At 48.8% G+C, this 12,408-nt stretch overlaps 1 protein-coding gene across 2 annotated transcripts in view; it reads right to left on the reverse strand.

The window, feature by feature from the left end:
• The window catches only part of FAM107B (family with sequence similarity 107 member B), a 101,751-nt gene that overhangs the window by 16,980 nt on the left and 72,363 nt on the right, over positions 1–12,408 (reverse strand). For both annotated transcript variants that reach the window (XM_081927896.1, XM_081927897.1), the window contains one exon: positions 126–309. In XM_081927896.1, the coding sequence (XP_081784022.1) occupies positions 126–309 (184 nt within the window). The remainder of the gene's footprint in view (positions 1–125; positions 310–12,408) is intronic.

A 12,408-nucleotide genomic window follows, 5' to 3' on the forward strand; every position in this document is an offset into this window, starting at 1 on the left:
TCAAATTAAGAATTAGCTGAAAGGGCACAAGGACAGTTGCTAATTTCCAGGATTAAGGTGCCTGTTCGTTCGTGACTGGAAATTAAAGTTCTGTTAGCTGCAGAATTTACCACATTATTTCTTACCTTTTCTGATTCATGCGGAGCTCTCTATGAAGATCTTGATGATTCCGGGATGATTTCACAGGATTAATTAGTTTCTGGGGTCTAATTAACTCAGGATTGTCTTCATCTATGTAATCTGGTTCAGCCATTATATTTCTGGGAATGAGAGAAGGCTCTCTGGATTCAGAATCCTCACTTGGGTTATCTGTAAGGCACAGAAAACATCCTTTGCTCAATCCATTTTATTTAGCAACAAGAAAACGTGAATCAAATATCCTCTCATATGGGTAGGGCTGCCACCCGGCCTATTAACTAGTTGAGCTTTTAAAAGGATTAATTTATTCAATAGGGAACAAATGGCAGAGGATTATGCTGGGTACTTTCCCTTGGAAATCTTCCTCAAGACCACGGAGCCTGGGGGGGAAGCCGCTTCCCCTCAGAAAATGCTATGGACTTTGCAGCAATCCTGAGCCCTGGGCACTTGGTGGGTCTACCACCACAGGAACTGTTTATGTTTCCTATAAGCTTCTTCCAAAACCCTGTATTGCTTTCAGAGGCCTGCAGGCAAGTAGGAGACCTGAGGCAAGTAGGAGACCTCAAGCCATTTGGCTCATTTGGGAGCAGAGAGGGGAGATGACAGAGCAGAGGCTGTCTATCACTGAACGAAGTACGTGGCTGCTGTATGTGCACCTCTATCCCTTGCAAACTTTAAGAGGCGTCCCTTGGCCACCTTGTACCCTTGGCAAGGAGCTGTATCAGCCGCCGCCACCCCATCCCTTGGGCCCGTGGCAACTGCCAGCTCTTTCTTTCTTTGCAATTTTTGCTCACACACCCAGCCTGTGCCCCTGGTGGGGGCCAACCTGGCCAACCCCGAGGTACAACTCTGCAAACCCAGAGAACAAAGGGCCCTTATGCCATTATTATCTCCATATGAACCAACCTGGCCCCTGTGATGCTCATCTGAGGCCCTTCTTTGTGTGCCTCCTCCAGGTGAGGTCCAGAAGGTGGCAACATGAGAACTGGCCTTTTCTATAGTGGCTCCCCATTTGTGGAAGGATCTCTCTCTGAGGTGATTTATTGCTCAGATAAGCCTGGCGCCCGGTGTGCTCCCTCTGCGCAGCTCTGCTGCCAGGCCTCGGCATTCTCCAAAGTCCGCACTCCAATGCTCTGAGCAAAAGCAGAGTCCAGCAGCGGTCAGAGAAAGCTGCAAGCTTCAGTGCTTTCTTCAGTGTGCTTAAACAAAGTCCAGACAGGATTCTAGCAACTAAAAGCAGCTTTATTTACAGCAGAACCTCTGGCGCAGTTACTGTACGGGGCACAAATCTGGACGGGGAACCACTGCTCCAGTCTTGAAACTGTTCAGTCTAAATTTCTAAGGCAGATATTCGGCGTCCCCTCCTGTGTTCCAAACGCAGCATTACGACTCGAGGCCTGCCTTCCATCTGTGGAAACTCGGACCTGGCAGAGAACATTCAACTATTGGCTTCGTCTTAATCTGAATCCACCTGGTCTACTGCCTCTAGTAATGCAAGACCCTCACAAAAGCAAGTGGTTCAAAACTGTGCATCAAAAACTCCTTACATGCGGTCTGCATTCACAGTCCCTACTATCAATGGGCCTCATTAAAGCAAAGAATCTAATAGGCCAGCGCCTGAAAGACATTGAACGACAAAACAACCTGATTATCTTAAAGAAACTGTGCCCATGGTATACCTACTTTCCCCCTTCTCATTTTGACTCTCCAGCTTCATATCTGTTTAAACTAACCATCCCAAAATACAGACGTGCCTTTACATTGGCTAGATGGGATGTTCTTCCCTCTGCTGTACTCGAAGGTCGTTACCAAAAGACTCCATTCGAAAAACGACTCTGCCCATGTGGAGATGGTAACACGGAAACAGTGTCCCACGTCCTTCTATCTTGCCCCCTTTACAAAGACCTAAGGAATGAGATTATTACTCCACTCATTCTCTCCAACCCCGGCCGTTCACAAGACATTACACTGTATTTTCTATTATCTGATACGGATAGTCAGATAACAGAGAAGGTCGTGAGGTACATCGAGAGAGCTGCGAAATTGAGGGCCACCATCTGAGTGACAGACTTGTTCATCTGACGGACCTCCTTTTGCTTGTTCTTTTCTTCCTTTTATCCCTATTTTCACTTTTAACTCTTGTATAGCTGTGGCCTGTTGGCTTTGCTAATAAAGTTTTGATTTGATTTGACAGCAGAACTATCCATTGTCTAACAGCATCGTAAAACACGTCCGCTCTCCTCAAAAGCGAAAGTAGAGACAGAACTAGGGAGGTTCGCCTGGTGCCTCCATTATATATATTTTTAGGTGCCGAGCGAAAACGTTGCTCTTCAACCAGGCCTTGGGCTTTTGAAATGTGTCGGGGGGGTCATTGGTTTGTTTTTGTTCCTGCTTTTATTATGTAGTTTGTGTTTTTATCTTGTACTTTTATGCTGTGAACCACCCTGAGATCTTCAGATGAAGGGTGGCATACAAATTTAATAAATAATAATTTTATTTTAGCTTGCGTGTATACTAATATAATCTCAAAGCAATGTTTTTACATTTCCTACATAGGCTCTCTCTTGAAATAGAATCAACATCTTTCCTAAAATGCTTCTGACCAAAACACCATGAAAAAACCATTAATAAAATAAAATGGAGGACATTTTACTATTCAGGACTCCATCCTATGCAGGAATTGGAGCAACTTCAATTGCAAGCATTCAGAGGAGTTCATGCCATTGCGAGCAGCAAAACACAGCCGTCGCAGGGAGAATCCCTGGCCCATCCTGTTAAAAAACCAGCCAGCAAGAGCGGGAAAAGTGGCCCCCGAGACTTTGGAGAGCTCCTGCGAGAGTCACTATTTTGCTAGATGGCCCAATAATCTGATTCGCTATAAGGCAGCATCATGGGTTCCTAGGCTCTTTTACCATACCTCAAGTTATAAACACCCCAAAACAAGTTGCATAGTTCCTTTTGTACCTTTTGCTCCCTCAGACTGCAAACCAATGTTATAAAGTGTAAGCAGCCTTGTGTGCTTTGGCACAAAGGGAACTATATGAACAGACTAAGTGAACAGAGAATAAATAAGCTGATTCAGAAAAACATCCCTGTGGGATCAGGCCAGGGCCCGTCTAGTCCGGCATCCTGTTCTCACAGTGGCCGACTAGATGCCTGGGGGGAGCAGCAAACAGCATCAGTTCCAGCAGACAGAAACAATTAAAGGCCCCAACAATCAAAAACAACCAGGAAATAGAGACATAGCTTCTTTTATTTTCCACTTTTATTTTACCACACAGTTCCCAAAGATAATATTTCTATGGGTCTACACCAGAGTAGAACTTAGCCAGATGTCATCTTGTAGCCTTTGAAGAAGCATGAGTCTTCAATTATCTTTTTGAGTCCTCTGGAGTTCAACAAGTCAGCCCTCACCTCCTCTGAGTAAAAGTAGTTCCAAATAGTGCAAACACTTTACTCCAAAACATCCCAGAGGTGCAGCTTTGAAATTTGGAAAAAATATACTGGTACCTCGGGTTACAGATGTTTCAGGTTACGGACTCCGCTAACCCAGAAATAGTACCTCGGGTTAAGAACTTTGCTTCAGGATGAGAACAGAAATTGTGCTCTGGGGGCGCAGCAGCAGCAGGAGGCCCCATTAGCTAAAATGGTGCTTCAGGTTAAGAACAGTTTCAGGTTAAGAACGGATCTCCAGAATGAATTAAGTTCTTAACCCGAGGTACCACTGTACTTAGTTGCCCCATGATATCCCAACTCCCTTAATTCTATGCTTCTTGAATTCTGTCCATTACTTGAAAATTTTTCTTGTTGGAATAAGCATGTGGGACTCATTTTGAAAGGTAAACATTTTACAGTACAAGTCTCTCTCAGAGACAAGCTAAAGAAGTTTTTAAAAGAACTACCACCACTCCTGACTCTCAGTTATGTGTACTGGGAAGTTTAGAGTTTCACACATTTCACCATAAAACAACACAATTCATAGTAACTCACCAAAGCAGAAAAACTACAGCCACAGTTAAGCCAAGACAGCAGGGTGTGGTTTCGCTTTTGGTTATTTAAGGAATGTAAATATCAGAGAACCACCAGCCCAGTTTAATTATTAAGCTAGAAATATGTCTTGTTCCATGTTAAAGGGCTTGCAGAACCTGCGCTCATTGAGCCCAAGGCAAAAGTCTGTAACATTTTAGGAGATTCTGGGTGAGATCCAATGTAATCCTAAGAGGGCCTCCACTCATGCAACAAGGATTCCTCTCCTGCTGCAGTTCTTCCATGCATACCCCCCCCCCAAAAAAAATATCTGCCCCATTGCGCAAGAGGATTTCTATTGAGCCAAAGGCTTTATTGGCTGTCTCCCTCCGTTCTGCTTAAGGCGGCTTGTCAATTCGGACAAAGACGGCAAATAAAGAAAATTCTGACATAAATGCTTCTCCCCTATGCAGACCTATAGCCACTGGCCAAGAGACTGAGCTACAAATTAAGACATCTGATTTACAGAGGGAGAAGAGATCTCGAGGAGGTTGGATCTTGCCACATCCGAGAACCTCTCCCTAACCCACTTTACAGGGTTGCAACAAGGTTTAAAAGATAAGACAGAATTGTGAACATTCCAAAGCAACAAAGACCAAGACAGAGAATGCACAGAACCAGAAGTAGAGAACACGCAAATAATTTACATTCTCTTTCCATATTTTTGATAAAAGAATCTGAAGCAACAAGTGAGCTCCCACACAGCACTCACTCTCTCTCTCTTTCTCTCTTGGTAGAGATACAATTATTTATACTGTGAGCATGCAAAGATGTGTAAGTCACTTTAGCCTCATTGATGCTTTTCCTTTTCCCAACATCAGAAATTCCTTCTTGCACTTTGTAAACCTCATGCACTCCTATCTCCCAATTGTATAGGGAGTAAGCTAAATGCCAGAGGGAGAAGGGGCCATGTGCAGGAGTAACTGATCATGCGCCCATTAAAACACCCTTTGCTGCATGGGCTGGACTGTTAGGCCGTGCCGTAGCAATGCCACAAGTCAAGCAACAGAGGTTTCCATTGAGTCTGCAAGGCACTGGGCTGCACCAGCCTGTTGTAGTTCTTTTAAATCGCCCAGTCTCTGCACAAACATTTGCTGTTAATTACTGTTTACCTTTTCTTGTCTATAGCAGGAGGCTTTTCTCACAAATCCACTCAACTCCATGTAGAATTAATGGGGGAAACTAAGGTGAACTTTACGATCCTGGCAAGAGACATGCAATTAGGCCAGCCATGCCCGAAACATAAAACCAGAGGATTATCCCGGAATGTGACTGGTGGCAAGCCTGGTCAGTTGGGTGCCCTGTCAGATCCCGGAAACGTGGCAGGAGTTACTCCAGCAGTTAATGGAGCCATTAGCTACGGCCGTGCAGCCTGGGAAGCCCCAAGCTTAATTCACACAGGCTGGGAAGGCAGAGGGAACTTATCTAGTTGGCGGGGGAGTCTCTTAGTTGCACCTGTCTTCTTACTTAGAAATATATTTCTTCAGTGGGTCTCAGGTACTAAAGCAACAAATGCACTAATCACCCCATGTAAAAGATTTAAAATCCTGCAAATCCTTTGCTGGGAAAGACCAATGATATGGGTGAAATGTTTTCCCACGCTTTATTTTTCTGTGAAAAAAAATCCATTTCATAACTTTGTTAGTAACAATGAATGGGTGCCCATTGCAAATACAGTATTAGGCAAACACAGCAACTTCTCAGTTTTCAGCTTTGCTAAAAGTCAGGGGAAGGGCTGCAGCTCAGCGGAAGGTCTGCTTCGCAAGGTTCCACTGCTGGCATCTCCAGGGAGGGACTCTGTACAATTCAGTTTCCTGTGTAAAATAAACCTGCCAAATTAGATCACTCTTCTAGACCATCATAACTTTCCCCAATGATAACTCAATCTTTAATTCAAATTACCTTAATTTGCATAGGAAAATTTCCCACAAGGTGCACATCACTGGGAAATATAAAAGAGAAGCTACCTCAAACAATTCTGAACAAAAAAAATTCCTTCCAGTAGCACCTTAAAGACCAACTAAGTTAGTTCTTGGTATGAGCTTTCGTGTGCATGCACACAAAAGCTCATACCAAGAACTAACTTAGTTGGTCTTTAAGGTGCTACTGGAAGGAATTTTTTTTGTTTTGACTATGGCAGACCAACACGGCTACCTATCTGTAACTCAAACAATTCTGCAAAAGCTTCTCAGGACTGTATATGTTAGAGCAGTGTTTCCCAACCTTTTTTGGGCAAAGGCACACTTCTTTCATGAAAAAAATCTCGAGGCACACCACCATTAGAAAATGTTAAAAAAATTAACTCTGTGCCTATATTGACTATATAAAAAGTACAGTGGTGCCTCGCAAGACGAAATTAATTCGTTCCGCAAGTCTCTTCGTCTTGCGAGTTTTTCGTCTTGCAATGCACGGTTTCCCATAGGAATGCATTGAAAATCAATTAATGCGTTCCTAGGGAAACCGCCTTCAGACCAGGTCCGGGGACAGTCTGTCCCCCGACCTCTTCTGAAGGCTAGGGGGGACGGGGACAAGGGCTTTTCTTCCCACTGCCAGCCTTCAGAAGGCTGTTCTGAAGGCTGGTGGTGGGAAGAAAAGCCCTTCTTCCCACCTCCCGCCCCGCAAGCTCCGGGGACAGGAGGGCTTTGCTGCCGACCGCCAGCATTTTAAAAGCCCCTGCTGTCCCGGGGCGATTTTAAAATGCTGGCGGGCGGGAGCGAAGTCTCCGCTGCCCCGATGAGATTTTAAAATGCTGGGGGTCGGCAGCGAACGCTTCGCTCCTGCCCGCCAGCATTTTAAGATCGCCCGGGGCAGCAGAGAAGTCTCCGCTGTCCCGGGAAGGCAGGCGGGGGGAGCAAAGACTTTTGCCCCCGCCTGCCTTCAGAAGAGGTCCAGGACCTCGTTCCGATGCCCGGCGGCAGGGTGCGAGGTTCCCGCCCCACCGCCCGGCATCGGGGCATCGTTCCGATGCCGGGCGGCGGGGGGAGAGGTTCCCGCCCCACCGCCCGGCATCGGGGCATCGTTCCGATGCCGGGCGGCGGGGGGAGAGGTTCCCGCCCCACCGCCCGGCATCGGGGCATCGTTCCGATGCCGGGCGGCGGGGGGAGAGGTTCCCGCCCCACCGCCCGGCATCGGGGCATCGTTCCGATGCCGGGCGGCGGGGGGAGAGGTTCCCGCCCCACCGCCCGGCATCGGGGCATCGTTCCGATGCCGGGCGGCGGGGGGAGAGGTTCCCGCCCCACCGCCCGGCATCGGGGCATCGTTCCGATGCCCGGCGGCGGGGGGAGAGGTTCCCGCCCCACCGCCCGGCATCGCGGCATCGTTCCGATGCCCGGCGGCGGGGGGAGAGGTTCCCGCCCCACCGCCCGGCATCGGGGCATCGTTCCGATGCCCGGCGGCGGGGGGAGAGGTTCCCGCCCCACCGCCCGGCATCGGGGCATCGTTCCGATGCCCGGCGGCGGGGGGAGAGGTTCCCGCCCCACCGCCCGGCATCGGGGCATCGTTCCGATGCCGGGCGGCGGGGGGAGAGGTTCCCGCCCCACCGCCCGGCATCGGGGCATCGTTCCGATGCCGGGCGGCGGGGGGAGAGGTTCCCGCCCCACCGCCCGGCATCGGGGCATCGTTCCGATGCCCGGCGGCGGGGGGAGAGGTTCCCGCCCCACCGCCCGGCATCGGGGCATCGTTCCGATGCCGGGCGGCGGGGGGAGAGGTTCCCGCCCCACCGCCCGGCATCGGGGCATCGTTCCGATGCCCGGCGGCGGGGGGAGAGGTTCCCGCCCCACCGCCCGGCATCGGGGCATCGTTCCGATGCCGGGCGGCGGGGGGAGAGGTTCCCGCCCCACCGCCCGGCATCGGGGCATCGTTCCGATGCCCGGCGGCGGGGGGAGAGGTTCCCGCCCCACCGCCCGGCATCGGGGCATCGTTCCGATGCCGGGCGGCGGGGGGAGAGGTTCCCGCCCCACCGCCCGGCATCGGGGCATCGTTCCGATGCCCGGCGGCGGGGTGCGAGGTTCCCGCCCCCCCGCCCCGCTTCGGAGCAGCGTTCCGAAGCGGGGCGGCTGGGGCAGGTGTTCCCGCCCCCCCCGCCCCGCTTCGGAGCACTGGGAGAAGCAATCTCCCCGCAGCCCCTTGCTTCAAAAGAGGTCCGGGGGCAGCGGGGAAGAAGTGCTGCGCTTCCCACTGCCCCCGGACCTCTTTTGAAGCAAGGGGCTGCGGGGAGATCGCTTCTCCCCGCAAAGCCTTGCTTCAAAAGAGGTCCGGGGGCAGCGCTTCCCGCTGTCCCCGGACCTCTTTTGAAGCAAGGGGCGGTGGGGAGAAGCGATCTCGGGCGCCGGGGCGTGCAGGCGCACTGCTCGCTCCTCTTTCCGCGCAGGCGCCTTCTCTCGCTCTTCCCACGGCACACCAGGCAAGGTCTCACGGCACACCAGTGTGCCGCGGAACACCGGTTGGGAAACACTGTGTTAGAGAAGCTCACTCACTAGTTTTGAGACACGGGCTGTTTTCCCGTGTTTTCCACTTAACTGCAGCATTTCAATGGGGAGTCGGTTTTCCTCCTCCAGCATTCACTGCAGGACCTTTACTTGTGCAGAAGCTAACAGATAAGAATAAATTGCTTGGGATTCCCCAATACAGTATTCCCCCTTGCAAGCTGCCCTGCTCAGGCTGAGGCCAAAAAGACAGGTGGGTCCATCACAAAGAAAGCTCAACCACGGTTCAAGCTGAGATAGCTCAATTTTCTCAGGGGGAGCTGAGTGAGAAATCCTCATGGAAAGCAATGAGGTGTCTTTCACAGACCTTCCCTAAAGGCCTTCTAGGCCAGGTTCCCCAATCTGGTGCCCTTGAGATGTTTTCGATTGCAGCTCCCCACCAGGTTGAGGAAGGAGGCTGGTCTAAACAATGAAGCTTATTTAAAATTTATTTCTGTGTCAACTTTTCCAGGCGAAGAGGTGAGCGGAGGCCACAAACCTCTCACCTCCCTATGCTTGCCCACTCAACTCACTCAGCCATCTCATTCACCTGCCTCTTGCTCTGCTCACCTGCCAGTTCACTTGGAGTCAGAGCAAACTGTGCCTCTGAGCACGTACAGACTGCTTTGCTCTTACAAGGCCAGTAAAGTCATGCTTGTTTAAAGAAGAGTCGAAACATGAAAGATTCAAGAGGCAGCGTTAGAGGGAAGCAATTCTAACTGTGTTAAGTTTTGTGAAGAGTGAATTGCTCCCCAGCTCGTTTCTGCAAATGGTCTGTAGCTAAAGGCAAAAGAGGGGGGGGGGGGGTCAGTTAGTAATCTGAAGTTAAGTGAGGAAGGCCATGGCTGAAAGAGTGCTTTACCAATTGTAATTATGTTATTGATGACTTGTTAATTATTTCATATGATCTATGCTGCATTTGTGATGTTCTGTTCTGGTTTATGATGTTATTGTTATTTATTGTATTGCTTTGGGATTCAATTGAATGAAATACAGCCTAGAAAAACAATAAATCAAAGAGGAAGAGGTCTTGCTGGGATTGGGGTTGAAACTGAACCTCTTATTCAGGGTCCACATAACTGGGATCAAGCCCTGGACCCAAGATCCTAAATTAACTACAGCATGATAACAGTTATTCTAAAAAATATGAGCGATGATAAAAATGCATCCCTAAGTAAATAGCCATGCGGCAAGCACCGTCAACATCGCTTATGAAACTTGAAACCATGCATAACAGGAGGACTGGAAGGGGAAGGAAACCCAAACAGCATTACGCATCTCCAAATGATAGTCTCCTGTTCCCAAAAATTAATCAGAAATTCATTAACATGCAGATGAACATTACATCTGTAGAGAATGTGCTCTCTCTCTCTCGTAGCTTGTTTACTTCAGAATTTTACCACTGAAAAGATGTTCCATAATGCATCCATGGAATTATTCTGGGTACTTTTAAGATTAGAACTAGTATGGGTTAAGTTATCAGGCTATGGCACGACAGCATCTTTAAACACAAATTCAAAGCTTTTTGGAAACCAGAAGTATCTAGTCAAACAGTGTCACCCAGTGGTAACTGAAGTAGAAAATGCATTTAAACACAGAAAAAGAAACACACACCCCAACATGGTTACCATTTTACCTGGATCTGACCAAATGTGAACATCAAGAAAATTTTTGCTCCAGTTTATTAAATCCAGTTTCCTTCTATCCCTGCAAGCCCAGAGTCAAAACAAGTAGACAGACTTGCCCTCCCTCCCTCCCACTGACCTCCTGCTCACTTGAGAAAGTTAAACCCCCCACAACGCAGACAGAGGTTGGGGGCTGCCCTCCTTCACCTACTTCTCCGGAGAGAAGTGGCCACTCTTGTCTCCGCCCCCCCCCCCCAGTGCAGCATGCAGCAGACTAGAGGGGGGCCAGGTGTGCCCATTACGAAAAGGAAAAGGAGGAAGTAGCACAGCCTCCTCTGGGCCCCCCAGATGCAGGATGCTTGGTCTGCCTTGGTCTAGAGGGGAGCAGGGTGCGGATCTCACCGGCTGCACACCTATCTTTTCAACTGCAGAGTTGGGCTGGCAGTGCAGCTGCAGGGTGTATGGAATCTCTCCATTTCATACCATATTCGTAACATTTCTGCTGTTAATATGCATAGAGGACAGCAGTTTGAATTAATATGAAGTCTTTAATGCGTCTGCATTGTGTAAGTGCTTTAAACGTCTGTTATCCAGGATTCCCAACTTCCGAGTGGGAAGGCTGTTGCTACAGGCTGGTACAGCCTTCCTATCCTATTGTCTGCTGCTCATTCTTAAAAGCTGGGCAGACTATGTGGACCACTGTGCTGCGAGACAAGATTTAGAATTGTGCTGGGGGGCGTGCGTTAAAAACCCTTTCTCCCTAAGCTGGTTACAACTTTTGTTGAATCATGCAATCTGTTCAAACAGTCCTTAAACACTTAACTGTTCAGAAGGACTTTGTATCTCCCAGCACTGATTAGCAAATGCTTATGAATCCCCGCGGCGGGGTGAGCTCCTGTCTTTCGGTCCCAGCTCCTGCCCACCTAGCAGTTCGAAAGCACCCCTAAGTGCAAGTAGATAAATAGGTACCGCTTTATAGTGGGAAGGTAAACGGTGTTTCCATGTGCTGCGCTGGTGCTGGCTCGCCAGAGCAGCTCCGTCACGCTAGCCACGTGACCCGGAAGTGTCTCCGGACAGCGCTGGCTCCCGGCCTCTTGAGCGAGATGAGCGTGCAACCCTAGAGTCTGTCAAGACTGGCCCTGACGGGCAGGGGTACCTTTACCTTTATAGCATCACAAGTCACTTCCTACCATTTCCCATTTTTCAGCTCTAGGTCTGGCTCACCCAAACAGGAAAGAAAACGGATGGCTCCATTTCAGGTACATTTGGAGTACCCTAACCATACCAAAAAGATGACCCTGTGTGGTGTAAAGTCTTTAACAACACAGTCTATTTTATATATTGAATGCTTTCCTATTTAATGAAGACATTAAATGCGGAGAAAGATAGGAATTTCTTCTAGCTCCTTGTCTGTCAGACTTGGATATGTATACACTCAAATGTAATCCGTTCCAGAAGTCCATTCGACTTTCAAAAACATTCGGAAACCAAGGCACGGCTCCCAATTGGCTGCGGGAGCTTCCTGCACTCAATCAGAAGCCGCGTCAGCAGTGTTGGACGTTCGGGTTCCAAAGAACGTTCGCAAACCAGAACACTGACTTCTGGATTTGCGGTGTTAGGAAGCCAAAATGTTCCGAGTCACAAGGCGTTCGCAAACCAAGGTACAGCTGTATACCAAATTTACTCAAATCTAATACTCACCTTTTTTGGCCAAATTATGTTGCCAAATTAGATTTGATCGCACATTTACATTCCCCAGCTAATGCTTTTTTTGGTTTCAAGGTTCTGAAAATTGAGGTGCGCATTAGATTTGATGGTGCATGAGACTCGAGTGAATACTCTGACCTCGTACCATCTTAATCCTAGTTTATAACTGTCAATATTCCCAAAGAATATTGGGGGTTGTGATAGGCAAGGTAAATTCTAAGCACTCTCACTAAACCTCCCTTGATCTCCACTCATCTCTCTCCAAACCAAAATTCCTGAAAGCCACTCATGAGCTTCTGGGGTCTCTGCATGTCCCCAGCATTACTGACTTTAGGTTAAATGCAAACTGTGTTTAGGAAAGCTTAGCCGCATATGCTAGTAGGCAAAAGATCACAAATAATATTTATTAAAATATTTGTTTCCTGCTTTTCCACTCAAACGTGACCCGC

The sequence above is a fragment of the Podarcis melisellensis genome (assembly GCF_964234715.1).
Source record: "Podarcis melisellensis genome assembly, chromosome: 10".
NCBI classification, from domain to species: domain Eukaryota; kingdom Metazoa; phylum Chordata; class Lepidosauria; order Squamata; family Lacertidae; genus Podarcis; species Podarcis melisellensis.